Source organism: Lathyrus oleraceus, chromosome 7, assembly GCF_024323335.1.
Source record: "Lathyrus oleraceus cultivar Zhongwan6 chromosome 7, CAAS_Psat_ZW6_1.0, whole genome shotgun sequence".
Taxonomy (NCBI): Eukaryota; Viridiplantae; Streptophyta; class Magnoliopsida; order Fabales; family Fabaceae; genus Lathyrus; species Lathyrus oleraceus.
The window spans coordinates 115578266-115597632 of NC_066585.1; the positions used below are offsets into that span (position 1 = coordinate 115578266).

General features: G+C 40.3%; 1 protein-coding gene across 1 annotated transcript; it reads left to right on the forward strand.

The window, feature by feature from the left end:
* The first annotated feature begins 811 nt into the window (after positions 1 to 811).
* LOC127102324 (uncharacterized) lies at positions 812 to 1924 on the forward strand. The gene has a single exon (XM_051039704.1). The coding sequence runs from the start codon at positions 812 to 814 to the stop codon at positions 1922 to 1924; it is 1113 nt and encodes a 370-aa protein (XP_050895661.1).
* Positions 1925 to 19367: the final 17443 nt, after the last annotated feature.

Consider the following 19367-nt stretch of genomic DNA (forward strand, 5'->3'; position numbering starts at 1 on the left):
TAAGGTTTAGGTCGGACAAACCGCCTTATCACATGTTGTATAATAAAACCCGCGTTTAATCACTTAGGAATGAGGATCAAACTCGGGTTACCGTAAATTCTTGATAACTTAAATAATTCTTAACAGCAATTTGATTGACTAAGGAATTAGGAGTGAAATTGCTTGTTAAATGGTTTTTGCTAGGGAATTAGAGAAAACTACTCTGGAGAAACTGTTTTGAATTATAATAACATCGATGTTATATGATATGGAAAAAGTGGAATACACAGCAATTCATACACCTGGCCTTAGCATTATTTCTCATATTGGTCAAACTGTTTTTATACGCTTTATATTTTTATTTCTTATCAGTTGTGAAAACAATCATCAAACCCCATATGAACTTTTGTTCAATTGAATTATTCTAAAAATTGATACTTTCTACGCAGTCCTCGAGATCGATACTCGGGATAACTCCCTTTTTATTACTACATTGGTGCAAATAGTACACTTGCTATTTTACCGATCAAGTTTTTGGCGTCGTTGCCAGGGACTGCCAAAAGTATAAGTTGAAATAATTCAATTGGAATTTTGTTGCTTTGCAGCTAAAATTTTGTATTTTTATTATTTAATCTAATAATTGTCTAATCTGTGTATGCGAGGTAAGGCCTCAGCTGAATTTCTTTTTGACGCAAAACCCGAAAGATTATTGCGTGCAAGACGACGAAAAGCTAGGCTGGAACTTTCAAAATCAGCACCTTTTGTTTCTGAGTCCGAAAAAGAAGAAGCTATTTCTATTCATTCCGAAGACTCAGAAGCTGTTTCTGAACCTATGGCTGAACCACAGGGTGAAGCCCCACCACCTACTGCAGAGAGACTTTTGGGTGACTATGGGGGTGCAAATGCTCCTACTGGAAGGTTAACAATTGTGAACCAACCGGTAAATGTTGATCACTTTCAGCTGCACCCGTCAACGATTCGTCAACTCGAGAGAAGACCGTTCTCCAGAAAAATCAATGAAGATGCCAACAAGCATTTACAAAGATTTATGACCATGACGACATCATTGAAAATTGAGGGACACTCAGAAGAAGCAAAAAAGTTTGTTATGTTCCCGTTCACATTGTCAGAAGATGCTGAAGAGTGGTTTTACTCTTTACCCGCGGGGAGCATAACATCTTGGCAACAAATGGAGACAACATTTCTGAATGAGTACTTCCCTGCTTCTATGTATATCCGCAAGAGATATGATATTGTTAACTTTAAGCAGAAAGAAGGAGAGTCACTCGGAGACGCGTACAAGCGGTTTAAGCGGTTGTTGGTTGCATGTCCTACACATAACATGGTTGCAACTGAACAAATGCAAAACTTTGTGAATGGACTTAGAATGAAGACTAAGCAACTCATAGACACAGCTGCCGGTGGTTCAACAAACTTTACAACAGCCATTGGAATAAAGAAAATCATTGAAGCCATTGCAGCTAATGAACATCTGGAACTCTATGACCGCAGTGTAAGTCAACCTGAAGGTATCATTGATCTTAAATTGGCAAATCAAGTTGTGAAGATGGAAGACCAAAAAACAGCTGAAGTAGAGAGAAGGCTCAAGAAAATGACTCTTGACACGCAAACTGTGGCACAAGTGCAACCGGTCCAACCTATTCAGGTTGTTAGTTGTGAAATTTGTGGAGGTCCTCACTTCGCCATGCATTGTGTGGCAACTGCTCAACAGGTTGAAGAGATTAATTTTCTGAAGCAAAATAATCCGTACTCCAATACATACAATCCTGGATGGAAAAATCATCCAAATTTTTCCTGGAATGACCAGCAAGGAAGTGCTCAAAAGCAAGTGCCCACCCAGTATCAAAGTCAAACACAACAGCAATACCGTCCACAACAACAACAACCTTACCAGCAGCAGCAGTTTCATCCTTCTCAACAATAATTCCAGCAACAGGTTCCCAGAAAAGCAGATTCGGAAATTGCCATTGAAAAAATGGCAGCTCAAAGTTCTCAATTTCAAGAGGAGACGAGAAGTAATTTGAGAAACACTGGTGCTTCTATAAAAAATCTGGAAGTGCAAATAAGTCATATTGCTCAACAACTTGCGGGTTCCCAAACACCAGGTGCTTTACCGAGTGTTACAGTTACAAATCTAAGAGAGCATAATAATGTGAGTGCTGTTACAACAAGGAGCAGTAAGGCCAAAGAAGTCCCCGAAAAAGATGTTGAACAAGAGGACCAATTGCTTGAAGTTGATTTGGAGATAAAAGAGAATGAAGTGGTTAGTGAGAAGGTGACAGTTTCTGAACCGGTAGCTAAAGAAAAAGTTAGTGAATCCAAGCCGGTTGTCAAACTCCCATTTCCCATAAGAAATAAGAAGAAGGAGAAACATGAGAAGAACTTTGAAAAGTTCTTGGAGATGTTCAAAAAGCTTGAAATCAACATTCCGTTCTTGGAGGCACTTGAGCAAATGCCCTCTTATGCAAAATTTATGAAAGACATTATTTCAAAAAAGAGGAGCACTGACACTGATTCTATTGTACTAACCGAAACTTGCAGTGCTATTTTGCAGGGTATGAAGATCCCGATAAAGAAAAAAGACCGAGGCTCGGTGACTATCCCTTGCACTATTGGGGATAGATCGTTCAAGAAGGCCCTTATAGACTTGGGGGAAAGTGTGAGCCTCATGCCTTTATCCATTTACAAGAGGCTGGGAATTGGAAAGGTACATGATACCCGAATGACACTTCAATTTGCTGACCACTCTGTGAAAAGACCTTATGGAGTGGTGGAAGACGTTCTTGTGAAGATTGATAAGTTTGTCTTCCCGGTAGACTTTGTGATCTTAGAAATGCCGGAAGATGAAGAGATATCGCTCATTCTTGGTAGACCATTTTTGGAAACCGGGAGGTGTTTGATAGATATAGAAGAAGGGACCATGACTCTAAAGGTTTATGAGGAAGAGTTAAAAATTGATGTGCGCAATACCATGAAATACAAAGATGATGTGACCACCAGCCAACACATAGAGGTTATTGATCAAATGGTTCTGCAAGAAAATCACCTAGGGGAACAAAAATTACCCTTGGAGAGAGTCCTAAGTCTCTCAATGTTTGAAGACACTCAAGAAGTGGGTGACGAGGAGATGGAAGTGGTAACTCTGATGGCAACACAACAACCCGTTAAGGGATCCCGATCACTCAAATGGGAAAACTTAAGGGAGCCTCAAGTTGAAGAAAAGAAAGATGAGACCAAGAAAGTGGATGAGCTGAAACAGTTACCTGACAATCTCAAGTATGTTTTCCTAGATCCCGAAAAGAAATGCCCGGCGATTATAAGTTCTCATTTAGAGGTTTCTCAAGAAGATAAGCTTGTCAAGGTGTTGAAAAAACACAAAAGTGCCATGGGATGGGCAATAGAAGACCTGAAGGGAATTAGCCCTACGGTGCACATGCATAAAATTCTCATGGAGGATGGTCACAAACCGGTGGTTCAACCACAGAGAAGACTAAATCCCGTGATGAAGGAAGTGGTCAGGAAAGAGGTTTCTAAACTGTTAGACGCCGGGTTGATTTATCCCATTTCCGATAGCTCTTGGGTGAGTCCGGGGCATGTGGTCCCGAAAAAAGGGGGAACTACAGTTATAAAGAACGAAAGAAAACGAGTTACTTCCTACCAGAACGGTCACGGGTTGGCGTGTGTGCATCGACTACCAGAGATTGAACTTGGCAACCAGAAAGGATCATTTTCCACTACCTTTCATTGATCAGATGTTGGAAAGGTTGGCAGGTCATGAGTACCACTGTTTCCTTGATGGATACTCTGGATACAACCAAATAGCGGTTGCGCCGGAAGATCAAGAGAAGACATCTTTTACGTGCCCCTATGGTATCTTCACATACAGAAGAATGTCATTCGGGTTATGTAATGCTCCAACCACCTTCCTGTAGCACCTCAAATTTGCACCTACCTTTTGTACATACATTCTCACATTAGGTCATAACATTTAACATAGTCCACTGCATAGCATTGCATTGTCCTTTGCCCCAAGTGCAAGATCATCAGTCAAATTAGGTCAAACTGGTCAGGAGATCAGTCAGTCAAGCAAGCAAGTACAATTTCCAAGGAGGCAAGGCCCTAGGGTTGGTCCAACACGTTCACATGACCTAGGGGTCCTTTTGAAGTGTTTGGTCAAGGTTTGATTGCTCAGAAGTCATCAGTCAGTGTGCAGTCCACCAGAAACCCTAGAAAGTCAACTGGGCATTTAATCAGTGATTGGATGGAGGGAATTGGTTTGAGAGGTCTCATTCATGCCCATATAAGCCTCATATAACATGTCAAGCATCCACATTGAAGAATTTGAAGTCAAACAAGAAATTTCCAAAAATAGAAAGTTGACCTGTAATTGGAATTTGCCAAAAATGGAAAGTCTTGATCCTCAAAATTACATCATGATACAAGCTTCAAATGAATTTTTTCCCAACATGAAAGTTGAAGATCTTGTTCTTGCCTTTCCAAAAAGTCCAAGAACACTCAATTCCCATGTATGGTTGGCAAGTTAGGATCAAATCATTCTCAAAAAAAATTTGAACTTCAAAGTGGCATATCTTCCAAACCATTTGGCCAAATTGGGTGGGGTTTTTTGCTACAAGTCATATTTGATGCCCTCTTTCCAAATTTGTCATCACAATTCATCAAAAGTTTACCAATCAAAATGGCCATTTTCAAAGTAGCATGAATTAAATTAAGTGAAGTGAAAAAATGGACTTTCAATTTAAACATTTCCAATGATTTTTACCACTTGGAAAAGTTCAGAAATGACATTTAGAGTTTGTCTAAGGCCCAAATTCGTGCACATCCATGCACCCCCATGCAACTTGAGTGATTTTTTTAGCAAATGGAAAATACACTCCAATTAGCAAATTGTGATTATCTTTTCCATTAACCTTGCTTAAGTTTCACTAAACAGAAGATATATACTTCATTTTGAGTCTGAAAAGCCCTAGCCACTTTGCAAAAACCAGATCAAAAATCTCTTTCTCTCCAAAACTCACTTTTGCTCCATTTGAATTTTTTCTGAAAAAACTCCAAAGCACACGAACTGGGTTTGGTTGTTTCATGATCTACCAACATTTGTTAAGCCTTTTCAAGCAACAACACACAACTGTAAACCATTTTCCAGCTCTGCTACATCAAAGCTCTTCCATGGCAGATTTTGAGTAGAGCCTTCTCAAGGATTGTTGAGCCAAAAGTCTTTGTTCATTCATCATCTGGAACCACTAGGAGCATCTGTTTCGAGTGCATACAGCCAAACAACATCTGAATCATCACTGTGCTTCCAATTTGGTAAAAATTCGAATCCCTCCATTCTCAAAATGTTGCTATGCTTTGTGTAGGTCTTGCTTTGCTGGTTACAATGAAACTTAAATCGTGTAAAATGGTTGCATAATGAGTGAGAAACTTGGATTTAAAGTTTGATACTCAAATTTGTTTTTGCTTGGTTCTTTCTTGTTAACATGATTTATTGAAAATGGATGTTGGAATGATGATGTGCATTGTGTGCTGATTCGAATGCTATGTTTGTTTTCCATTTCTGGACAAAAATTTCATTTCGATTTGTTGATGGTGATGAACAGTGCTCAAGAACCCTAATTGCATTTGCCCAGATTCTGGAAATCGTGTTTGGCTCTTTGAAGTTGTTGTTTTGCATGGATACACTATTCCATTAGCCATGAACCAATAAACATGTGACACGCAGGATAAGTGGAACGCAGCGTTCCATTTAGATGTCCAATATATTACCGTTTTGCCATTCCAGCCCTATTTAATCCATTAAATCATTTTAATTCTAAATTTTTATTTCATTTTGTGACCAATCTTCCAAAAATCATAGAGCACTCATTATTTATCCAAAATTCATGGGATTTTTTGCAAAATGTTCATCTTGATCTCTAATTTTTTATCATGTTTTTTTCAGATTTTTTGCATGTATGGATTTTAAATTGTGCTAGGGTTTGCTCATGTTGACCATTTTTTGTATACTTTGCCAAATCAATTGTGAAATGATGATACATTATCCAATGACTCCCAAATTTTTTGTGCTTAAACTAGACACATTCATGGTGATTTTGGTGTAGAGTTTGTGAATTTATCATTGCTGGCTTGTGAGTTATAATTTTTTGAATTAGGGTGTGACAATTTGTGTCACACCATTGATGACCAACTTCATGATTTTAATTACCTTGCCTAATGAACTCTAAATGATCTGATTTTTGGCATGAGCATGCTTGTGGATGTTGAGAATATGTGTGATTTTTTATGGAATTATTGATGCCATTTCCTAATTGTTTGATATTTTCTCCCCTGTTTGTCCAAAATGTTGACTTTTGTGACACTTGATGCCATTTGTTTTGTGAAATTCTCATACATTATTGGATGGATTTGAAATTTGACATGTGATTAGTAGACATCTTAAGGTTTATCATGGTTTTAATCCCATTCATTTCTCATGTGTTGTCACTGATTTATGATTTATTGAAGTTGGTGCATGTTTGGTTGACTTCTTTGAGCATGTTTGAGCTTGCCCTGCATTTCTGATTTTCATTTCCCTACTTCCCATGATCCAAATGAGCTGAAATTTGGCGTGCTTATCATGTTATGGATGATGTTTGATCATGAATTATTTGAAAATTTTTGGAATTGTTTATGATTGGTTTTGAGTTGCATATTTCTGTTGACTTCTATGAGCTTCTATATGCCATGCTTTGACCTAATTTGCTTATGAAATCATAATGATGAATGATATGAACATGGAATCACTTGAGTTTGCTTCTTGATTGTTTGAATATGATTTTGATTGGATTCCACTTGCTGTTTTAACTTTCTCATCCCCTTTTGACCCTAGGCTTGTCCTAGTAGTCTTGTTGCTCATGTTTGAGTTCATTTTTTCAGGTTAAGAAGCAATTGCCCAAAGAAACTTATACAAGTTGAATGAGTTTGATTTGATTATCATGACTAACTTGTTTGTTTTGTAGCTTGCTTGGCTCACATGCTTTGAGCCTTGTGCATTGCACATTTAACTGATTGTGTAGACTGTTGATCCTTATCTCATTTTGCTTTAACTTTGAATTGAATACTGATGTTGTCTGACTGGTTTCAGGTACCTTTAGTTGCTTATAGTTCTTTAAGAACTTTGCTTTGCTTTGCTTGATAGCAATTTGCATTGAGGTATAACTTCTTATCTTCATGTAGTCTGGAAGACCTGGCTTGTTACTTGGCCAGGCAACTGTCTGAAGTCCTCCTTAAGAGGCAATGTTTGTGACTGTTTACATTTGTCCTTGTATAGAGTCAAAGACCTCCTAAGTGAAGAGGCAATTGGCAGAACCCAAGGGATATGCAATCTATCCCCTGCTATTCTGTGTGTCATCTGCTTTGCTCACACCACTGTGTTGATGCATTGCAGATACAAACCCAAGATCTTGTACAATTGTACAGTCGAGTCAGTTTCAAATGTGTAGAAGGGTTCCTCCTTTCTGAACCCACACATTCTTGTCTTAAGCTCTCCCAGGCCAGGGATAAGAGCTGTGAAGTCCTATCTTCACTCACCTTTCATCTGCTTCACCTTAGCCCCTCAATGGCAAGGTTAAGAGCACCATTAACCCTATTCCAGTTGGCTTCAATGCCTAACCTTTGTGTGAGCCCATTGCTTGTGTATAGTGTGTGCTACTTGTGCTTGTGTGTTTGTTTTAGCTTGCTTCCTGTGCAAGTTAGGTTTAGTTTGGCTTGCTTCCTGTGCAAGTTAGGTGTGGCTTGCTTCCTGTGCAAGTCATGTTTAGGATAGGCTTGCTTCCTGTGCAAGTTAGCTAGAAACCTTAACTTAGGGATGATTTGCATGATAATATCTAGGCTCGAGTCGTAGTCTCCCTAGTTGTGTCTCCCTCTGTTATCTGGTTAGGCTAGTCCTGTATCCCTTCGTAGGGGAACTACGTCGCCCTGATCCTCATACCAGATGAGGTACGTAGGCAGGAGATGAGTTGATCTCTCCGGGCGCCCTTTTTGTTTTGTTTGTGTGAGTTGTTTCTCCTTTTCTGGTTGGAGTCCGACGTAAGTCCAGCGATTGGCAGTTGGTTTCCTGTGTGTGTTTTGGTTGGAGTCCGACGTAAGTCCAGCGATTGGCAGTTGGTTTCCTGTGTGTGTTTTGGTTCGGATGCTGATGTAAGTCCAGTGATTGGCAGTCGGGCTCCACGTTTGCCTTTGCCAGTGTTTGTTGGTGTGCGTGTCAGCCGAGCTACGAATGCTCTGATTCTTCTTCGTCCAAGAAGATACATATGCATAGGATGCGACATCCTAGCGAGCATGTGTCGTTTCCCAGTCCGAACTACTTCGACTCTGATGTCTATGCCTGATAGACTAAGTAGGCCCAGGATGCGGTATCCTGCCGAGTCAGTCTTGTCTGTTTTTTTGTGTCTCTTTCAGCCAGTGTGTGTGTGTGTGTGAGCAGTGTTTAGCAACCATTGTCCTTTCTATTGTGCGTGGATCCCGTCGAGTACGACGGATGCGTAGGGGTGCTAATACCTTCCCTTCGCATAACCGACTCCCGATCCCATTCTCTTTGGTCGCGAGACCATGTCTTTTCCAGGTTTACTCTGAGCGTTTCCTTTCCCTCTTTTGGGATAAATAACGCACGGTGGCGGCTCTGTTGTTCTTGTTTTCCCGCCGGTTTTTCGCGTGATGCGACACTTCCAAAGGTGCATGACCTCCATTTTTGCAGACATGCTAGAAAAGCATATGGAGGTCTTCATGGATGACTTCTCGGTATTTGGTTTTTCATTTGATAATTGTTTAACTAACTTTTCCCTTGTTTTAGAAAGATGCCAACAAACCAATCTGATACTCAATTGGGAGAAATGTCACTTCATGGTTCGAGAAGGAATAGTCTTAGGTCACAAGATCTCTCACAGAGGGATAGAAGTGGACCAAGCCAAGATTGAGGTAATCGAAAAGTTGCCACCTCCTGTGAATGAAAAAGAAAAAGGTATAAGAAGCTTCTTGGGACATGCGGGTTTTTATCGCAGGTTCATCAGAGATTTCTCGAAGATAGCTAAACCCTTAACTACCCTGTTGGTTAAGGACAAGGCTTTCAGTTTTGACAAAGACTGTGTCATTGCTTTTGAAACAATAAAAAATAAATTGGTGACTGCACCTATCGTCATTGCTCCTGACTGGTCTCTACCCTTTGAGATTATGTGTGATGCGAGTGACATCGCAGTGGGAGCAGTGCTTCGGCAGCGTAGGGATAAGCTCCTACATCTTATCTATTATGTGAGTCATGTGTTGAACCCTGCGCAGATGAATTATGCAACTACCGAAAAGGAGTTGCTAGCTGTAGTTTATGCCTTTGACAAGTTCAGGCAATATCTGTTGGGTTCTAGAGTCATTGTTTATACTGACCATGCTACTTTGAAGTATTTGTTTGCTAAACAGGACTCAAAACCAAGACTGTTGCGGTGGATCCTGCTCCTCAAAGAGTTTGATGTGGAGATCCGGGACAAAAGAGGGTGCGAAAACACTGTAGCAGATCACCTTTCCCGGATGTCCCCAATAGAAGAGAATGAGGAAAAACGCCCAATAAAGGATGAGTTTGTTGACGAACACATCCTCGCTGTTATTGGAATGCCTTGGTTCGCAGACTATGCAAACTATCTAGTGGGCGGGGTGATCCCGAACGATTTTGACTCTAACCGTAAGAAAAAGTTTGTTCATGATTGCAGGTTCTATCTGTGGGACGACCCCTTTTTGTACAAAAGGGGAATAGACGGTTTGGTCCGACGTTGTGTTTCAGAAGAAGAACAGAGGGATGTGCTGAAAGCCTGTCACGATTTGGACTATGGTGGACACTTTAGTGGTGATAGAACTGCTGCTAAAGTCCTCCAATCAGGGTTATATTGTCCAACACTATTCAAAGATGCTCAACAAATGATCAAAGAGTGCGATAAATACCAAAGGATGGGAAACATTTCGAAGAGAAATCAGATGCCACAAAATCCCATGCTGGAAGTTGAACTCTTTGATGTGTGGGGTATTGACTTTGTGGGTCCGTTTCCACCGTCATTTGGAAAGAACTACATTTTGGTGGTGGTGGATTATGTATCCAAGTGGGTGGAAGCAGTCGCGCTACCTACAAATGATGCAAAAGTAGTGGTCAAGTTTTTGAAAGAAAACATATTCGTCAGGTTTGGAGTGCCACGAGCCCTTATTAGTGATGAAGGAACTCACTTCTTAAATCACCTAATGGAGAAGCTACTCTTGAAATACAATGTGAAACACCGGATAGCCACTTCATACCACCCGCAAACCAGTGGTCAAGTTGAAGTGTCAAATCGACAACTTAAACAAATCCTAGAAAAGACGGTTAATGTTTCTCGCAAGGATTGGGCGAGTAAGCTCGATGATGCACTGTGGGAGTTTCGTACCGCTTTCAAAACACCGATTGGTATGTCCCCATATCAGTTGGTATATGTAAAGGCCTGTCATCTACCTTTGGAACTGGAACACAAAGCCTTGTGGGCTTCCAAATTTCTTAACTTGGATCTTGAGAAAGCAGGGGAATCCCGAATCCTTCAACTTCACGAGTTGGAAGAATTCCGGAACCTGGCATATGAAAATGTGAAGATCTACAAAGATCAGACGAAGAAATGGCATGACAAAAGAATCCAAAGGAAAGAGTTCTGGGAAGGACAAAGGGTACTGCTATTCAACTCAAGAATGAAGTTGTTTTCTGGAAAATTGAGATCGAAATGGTCAGGTCCATTTGTGGTGCACAAAGTGTATCCTCATGGAGCGGTTGAAATAAAAAATCCTTCCAATGGAGATATTTTTAAAGTGAATGGCCAGAGATTGAAGTCGTACAATGTGGGGCAAGCTGTGGGCCAAAATGATGTTGTTCATCTTGTCTGATAAGGTGCACAACCGTCGAGCCAAGCGACGTTAAACGAAGCGCTACATGGGAGGCAACCCACGCCTTTTTTTAATCATTTTCTTTGTTTGGTTGTGTGTTTCTACTTGCAGGTGTAAACAATGTTTCTTAGAGGAGATAAAGGTAGCGATCGCAGCGAATCTCTAAAAATTCGGAAGCTAGAGCCTTGCACAGAGCAAAAGATCAAGAAATCAAGAAAAATGGAAAACAGGGGCCTGACACGGGCGCCCGTGTCAGGCGACACGGCCCATGTCAGGAAGAGGAGTTTTGAGTTGGCAAAATGGGATTTCTAGGTGCCTGACACGGCCGCCCGTGTCAGCCTTGGACCAAAAAAAGCTGTTTTTAAGCGCTTCTGGGATTGACACGACCCGTGTCATGAGAGCGTGTTACGCTGACACGGCCGTGTCAGCTAGCGCAATGGTGATTTTTTTTTTTTGAAAAAACTAGTCGTTGGACACCTTTCACCATGCATTTTTTACCGTTGGAAGTGGGTCCCACCCCCGAAAATCACCCTATAAATACACCCTTTCACCAATTCTTTCCTCACTTCACTCATTACATCCATACTTCTTCATCCCCACTTTCTTTCTCTCAAATACAACTTATTTCCTTCATTAGTTTCTCTCTAGAGCTACCTCCTTTCCCTACCAATCTCCATCCATCTTCTCGGAAAGGTTCACCACTCCCTACTCTCGACACTCCTCCGGTAATATCTCTCTTTAACTCTTTGTTTTACCGAATTCTTGTGTTGTTATTATTGTGTGCAGGAACAATATGTCTCGACGTGGCGAAAAAACCAAAAATGTCGGAGAATCATCTCATCCCAAACAAAGAGCAAGGCGAACCCCGAACGAACACGACATTGTGTTCGAGAGCCTGGAACATCAGAAAAGGTACGCGGTTCATATAAAAAGAAAACTCACCCCTACGCGGTATATGTGCAATGGCATACTGTAGGAAATGGGCTTGCAAACGGAGGTACACCGCATGTTCCACACCCTAGGGATGCTGGAATTTATGCAGCTGGAAGCACCTACATTTGCGTGCATCACGCTGGAGTTCCTGAGCACCATCGATTTCAAGCTGAAGAACAGGTGGAACGGCACAGAGAAAGAATATTACGGTACGTTACACTTTCGTCTATTCAATACTGATTTGGAACTGACGATGGAGGAGTTAGGGAGGATCTTAAAACTCCCAATTGTAGGGCCTGGAGCGGTGCCCGATACCTTTGTCCCGGCGGAATTCTGGACAACCATCAGAGGTAATAATAAATATGTGTCCAAAGGGGCAAAGGCATCGGGTATCCATAACCCATGTTTCAGGTACGCACAAAAGGCTCTGGCCTATACAATTTTTGGTCGAGGAGACAGCATAGGTGTAGCCACACAAAGGGAGTTGTTCTTCCTTTACAGCATGGCATCTCAGGCTCCGATCAATGTAGCGGCCTTTGCAGCCGACTACTTAGGGAGAGTTGGTCGCGTACATCAGGCGACATTTCTGTTGGCGGCATGATTACTAAGATCGCCGACCACTTCGGATTTGGTGCTGCTCTAGTTAACTCCCATCAGGTACCAGGTAAAAGCAAACTGGATATGACAGCCTTGATCCAGCAAGGCATGATCACGGTAAAACAAGACTAGTACTCTCTTTTGTGCCAAAAAGTACATGTTCTTGATTTACCTGCCTACGAGTTTATCAGTATCACTAACAGAGCCAACTGGCTCTATGACTGCCCTGAACCCGAAGAGGGGGACGAAGATTTGTTTGACTCTTTTACTGCAGATGAACCGATGGATGGTGCACCGAGCACCGAGGAACCTTATTTCCAACAACCGTCGGAACCAACTCAAGCATCCGGATCCTACTCCATGCCATCAGACCAATGGGGATGGATCCAGGATGAGATTGGCCACCTTCGCACGGAGCAATCTAGGCAAGGTGAAGAGATCACCAGGTTCGGAGCTGAGAAACGCCGTCAAGGGATGGTTTTGGACGAGATGAACGCAATGATGCAACGTATGATGTTGCATTATCCATACCCGCCACCACCTCCTCAGTAATCGCTGTAAGTACTCCTCATATCTTAACTTTAAGCATTGCGGACAATGTTTGGTTCAGGTGTGGCGAGGTTTTTAATTGTTTGTAATTTTAATTTTTATTGTGTCTATGTGTTATGTTGTTCGTCGTTGTGTGGTTGTTTTCTATTTTCGGTAAGTTACAGATGAAAGGAGATGATGCTGGAGAAATGAGAGACTAGTGGAAAGTGAGTGAAAGACGCGATCCCGAACTTTCTCCCGAGGCAACATGGAAGGTGACACAGTTGAGAAACAAAAGGTTGGACGTAACTTGGAAATTCAGACCGAAAAAGGAGAAGGTAAGCCCAATCTGATAAATAAGTTGTCCATCATAAAGAATGTTTGAAGTCTGCAAGCTTAACCAACATGGTGAGAGTATAGCTAAACCAAACACAAATGAGCGCATTCAGGTATGACTCTATCTCTCTAATTTTGCGTAAGTTCTACTGACACAGCACTATACAAAAACGCACACTGAGGCACGTTGTTTGTTTTCAACCTTTGAGCCTTTCTAGCCACCCATAATGTTGTTTTCATCCGTTGTTAACCCCTTTTGAGCCTGTAACCCTTTGCTTGTGTAAACCATCATGTAACCCGTAGCCATACACTTCCTACCCTAGCTCGGCATGACTGTGTAATGTAACACTTGTGCAAAAAGATAAGTTTGGGGTATTCATCCGTAGACTAAAAAGCGAAAAAAAAAAGAAGAGAAAGGAGAATGGCAAGTGCAAGGAAAGAAAGAAGAGAAAAAGAAAAAATGTGTAGAAACATCTGATTCTACCGGAAAAAAGAAAGAGAAAAAGGAATGAAAGAAATAAGCACTTGCTTTAGAAATATACTCATGCATTAATATGAATTTGAGTGGAAAAAAAAGTCAAGAGTGGACGATGCCCCAACAAAATAAAATTCTTGCACGAAGAGAAACAAAAGCATGAATGCCGAGTTGTAAAACCCTTTGTAATCCACCTTGTTATCTACTCCCTTACCGTACCTAAGCCCCATTACAACCCGGAAGACCTCTTAAAGTGTGTGAATTGTGTTTGTGCAGTTGACATAAAATTTATTCAAAAGTAAGAGTTGATATTGCATACCTTGATTTATTGAGTGCTAAACACTGTAACCTCGAGAGATTTGGTGAGTAGTGTGAAGAAGCTTGCAGGTATAAGAACTCTCTGAAATGATAAGGCAGTGGAAAGTGTCGAATGGGTGAACTTGAAGCTTAATTGGGAAGAAGAAAACCAAGTTACGAATAACATCAGTTGTGTGGAGGAAGAAATAGAATCCATGGTTGACCTCCGCTTTGTCTCTTGCATCACTTGAGGACAAACAATGAGATAAGTTTGGGGTTGTGATCGGCCACCATTTACACTCAGTTTTCACCATCTATCCAGCATGAAATCTTTATGAATCAGTAACTTTTGCATTTTATTTTAGTGATTTCTTCCGCTTATTGCATTTTATGAATTTCCGTTTGTTTTATGTTTCATTAGTAGTTTTCCGCATTTTGTCGCAGTTTATGTGTTTCTGTGTAGAATGTTGGTTTTCAGGTTTAATTAAAAGTCCGCAAGTGTGTACTGGAAGAAGGGATGTTAGAGGCTGAAGAAAAAGCGAAAAACGGATAAAACAGTGGGCTGACACGGGTGCCCGTGTCACCTGACACGGCCCGTGTCAGCATGTGCAGACCAACCAGCAAAACCCATAAAACAGTGGGCTGACACGGGTGCCCGTGTCACCTGACACGGCCCGTGTCAGCAGGGCGTGTCTTCTTCCCCTACAGAGGAGCCAACACGGGCAACAGTGTCACCTAACACGGCCCGGGTTGGCCATTTCGTTAAAAATTCTTATTCTTCTAATTTTTACTCCTGTGGACATCCGGAGGGCATTTTGGGCATTTGGCATCACTTTTAGTTGTCTGGAAACTATTTAGTTGGATGGGAAGCACTGAAAGAGGGACTTTTGATCGTGAAAAAGAAAAGATACGAAGAGGGGAAGCAAGGTGTGGAGAAGAGAACAAATCTTCAAGATCGGAAGAAATTGAAGATCAACGTTCATCAACAACAACTTGTAATGTATTTAATTTGTAATCTTTTATCTTTAAATATTATGAGAGGCTAAACCCCCCAATGCTAGGGGGTGTCCCTGAATTGCTACTGTATGAATAATTGATCCATGTTCTTATAATCATTGATGTTTTCGTAATTCAAATTATTATACAACATGCTTAATGCTTAATTTTATCGGACAAATGAAATTATGATCTCTGGTTAAGGTTTAGGTCGGACAAACCGCCTTATCACGTGTTGTATAATAAAACCCGCGTTTAATCACTTAGAAATGAGGATCAAACTCGGGTTACCGTAAATTCTTGATAACTTAAATAATTCTTAACAGCAATTTGATTGACTAAGGAATTAGGAGTGAAATTGCCTGTTAAATGGTTTTTGCTAGGGAATTAGAGAAAACTACTCTGGAGAAACTGTTTTGAATTATAATAACATCGATGTTATATGATATGGAAAAAGTGGAATACACAGCAATTCATACACCTGGCCTTAGCATTATTTCTCATATTGGTCAGCCTGTTTTTATACGCTTTATATTTTTATTTCTTATCAGTTGTGAAAACAATCATCAAACCCCATATGAACTTTTGTTCAATTGAATTATTCTAAAAATTGATACTTTCTACGCAGTCCTCGAGATCGATACTCGGGATAACTCCCTTTTTATTACTACATTGGTGCAAATAGTACACTTGCTATTTTACCGATCAGTCACGGACTTTCGCAACAATTTGGGAGTGGAGACATAGTTCACATCTATCATGCACCCGCATGACAATAGGTTAGAGGAATGAATGAAAAAAGTAATCCTGAAAGGAATCAAGAAGAAACTCGATGATACCAAAGGTTTATGGGAAGAATTGATGCATGGGATATTATGGTCATACCATACCACCCCATACTCCACTACCAAGTAAACTCCATTCACCATGGTGTATGGGGCGACTGTCATGCTTCCTGTAGAGATTGACATGCCCTCGTGGCAGTGATCCCAGTTTAAAGAAGAGGTGAATAAGGCCATATTGAAATGGGCAACATACTGTATTGAAAAATTGAGAGAGGTCACCCACATCCAAGAATTTTCGGTCAAGCATAGAGCCGCCAAAAGATATAACTACAAATTCAAGTGTAGAGAGATGTGATAGGGCTTTCTAGTATTAAAGTAAGTGTCTCTTCCACACAGGAGGGAAAACTACAACCTAACTGGGAGGGGTCATATCGCATATTCCAGAAGCCCCCTCATGGGGCGTACAAATTGAAAGAGTTTGAAGGACCGCTCTTTCCTAGAGCATGGAATATTCTCCATATAAAATATTATTATAGTTAAATTTATTATTTGTAATTTTATAATAGACACCATGATTATGTGCATGTAAGAAAGCGCTTATGATCGATAAGGATATATTTCCAAATATATTTCTATGATGGACTTCATGACAAAGATCATTTCCTCCCTTTGAGGAAATGTTTTATGTTGGACTTCATGGAGAAGATCCTTTCCACCCCCCGAGGCAATCTTTTATGTTGGACTTCACGATGAAGATCATTTCCACCCTTTGAGGAAATGTTTTATGTTGGACTTCATGACGAAGATTCTTTTCGCCCCTCGAGGCAATGTTTTATGCTTGACTCCATGACGAAGATCCTTGCCACCCTTCGAGGCAATGTTTTATGTTGGAATTCATGACAAAGATCATTTCCGCCTCTCGAGGCAAAACAAATAAGCTATCTAACAACTCACTTAAGGGACTTGCAGTCTCATCAGTCGGGCTACATATAACTTCCCATGGGGGACTTGGACTTTCCATGCTAATTAAACTCTTGCCTGAGGGACTAAGGGTTCCCTCGAGCGGGATCACAAATAGAAATCACGCCCAAGAGGTACGACCAAAGTCTATCTTGAGAGACTTGGTTACAATTCTTGTTTGAAGGCATGATAGAGGTCCTGCCTGAGAGTTCCAACGCCTCGTATGAGGGACTTGTAGTCTCTACAACTAGGCTATGTATAACTTTGCTTAAGAGACTTAGACTCACAAGGATAATTAAACTCTCTGCTAAAGGACTTATGGTTCCCTCGAGCGGGATCAAACATAGAAATCCTTCCTAATAGGTGTGACCAAAGTCTAGCCTTAGAGACTTGGTCAAAAGTCTAGTATGAGGGCTTGATAGAAGTCCCGCCCTAAAGGTCAACCGCCTCGCCTACAGGACTTGTAGTAGTATTACCCGACTAAATATAACTTTCACTTTGGGACTTAGATTCGCCAGGATAATTGAACTATCTCCCGATCAAGTTACGGTTACCCCGGGCGAGATAAGACATAGAAATCACGCCCAAGAGGTGTGACCGAAGTCTAACCTGAGAGACGTCATCCTAAGTTTTCTCTGAGGGCTTGATATAACTTCACTTGAGGGATTTAGATTCCCTATACTAAGTAAATCTTGCCTTAGGGACTTAGGAGACATAGAAATTATGCCTAAAAGGCACAACCAAAGTCTAGCCTGAAAGACTTTGCCACAAGTCTTGTCTGAGGCCTTGATAGAAGTCCCTCGCGAGAGGCTAACACCTCACCTGAGAGAGTTGTAGTCTCAATATTCGGGCTACATATAGGTGTACATGGACCGGTTTAGGTTGGGTTTGGCCAAACCAAATACCTGATCCATATAGGACACTCTGATTTGGATGAGGTAAAATAACCACTAATTACACCAATAGGTCGGTTTGGGTAAACTCACTCATTTTAGGGTTGGATTGGGTTGGATAGTGGATTGCCCAAATAATTTTTCAATTTTGTTAATATTAAATGACTAAATGATAAGTCATCATATTTTTTCATAAAAATAACTCAACATTTTTATCTTCTTAAAAGAAAATTAGTTAACATATTTTTACTATCTTTTAGCATCATAAAATAATAAATAGTAACATCAACTAATAAAAATTATCATAAAATACTAGTAACAAACTAAAGTTGCATGACATAAAATTGTATTAGCATCAAAATAACCAAAGAGTGAAACATTCAAAATTAGATATAGTCATGGTTCACTAAAATAGTAAATGTTAAGAAACTAAAATTACAACAACTAAGTTAATATTCATCAAAATCATAAAAATTTTAATAATAAATATTTTATTAGTGGGTCAGTGGTTTTTTTGGGTTTGTGTCCGGTTTTATCCGAAACCCGATTTTTTAATGGGTATTTATTTTTTTAACCCATATTCACCAAATTATCCGACCAAACCCACTTTTTGGGTTTCTTTATGGATTTGTCAAGGTTTTATGGTTTGACCCAACCCATTTACACCCCTAAGACTACATATAACTTCGCCTGAGGGACTTATATTCCTCATGCTAATTAAACTCTCTCCTAAGGGACTTAGGGTTCCCCCTGGCCGGATCAAACATAGAAATCACACCTAAGAGGCACGACCGAAGTTTAGCTTTAGAGACTTCTTCATAAGTCTTGTATGCGAGCTTGATAGAAGTCCTTCCCAAGAGGTCCAATGCCTCGCCATAGGGACTTGCAGTCTCATCAGCCAAATAACATATAACTTTTACTAGGGGGGCTTACACTCCCCAGGTTAATTAAACTCTCGTCTTAGGGACTTAAGGTTCCCCAGAGTGGGATCATACATAGAAATCACCCCAAGAGGCGCAACTGAAGTCTAGCCGGACATACTTAGTCACAAGTCTTGTCTGAGGGTTTGAAAGAAATCACGCCCGAGAGGTTCAACACTTCGCCTGAGAGACTTAGATTCAGTTACTACTGTTAGTGAAGTCTATATGATATTATATAATTTGGTTTGTGTTCAATATTGTTAGTTTTTTTAATTATTTCAATTAGTGAAACATTGCCTGTTATTATTTAGAATTTGTTATTATTTAAAATTGGGTTTTGAAATTATATGATTATATTTAGTTGTTAAAAATGGTTTATATCTTGTTTACTTTTTAAGTTGAAATATTGAGTAAATAAACTTTGTTTCTTTTCTAGTTATGATATATATTGCGGTCCATGTTATGCTTGGGCTGTGACTTTAATACCGGGAACGTAAAGATATAATTTTGTGTTGTTGTTGCCGTTTGGTTTCATTGCAATAAAAATCGGATTTTTAATCCACAGATTCAGTAATTTCATGTCGATATACCACCTAAATTTCAATACATCAATAGAACAATTCACTGCGTTATGATCTTGCGAATGACATTAATCATGTTGTCATTTCGTATAAACCAGTTTTTGAGCACATTACGATTTACTTACTTC

Excerpts from the sequence above, each read along its gene's own strand:
- LOC127102324 (XM_051039704.1), top strand. The coding sequence starts at position 812 with ATGGCTGAACCACAGGGTGAAGCCCCACCACCTACTGCAGAGAGACTT.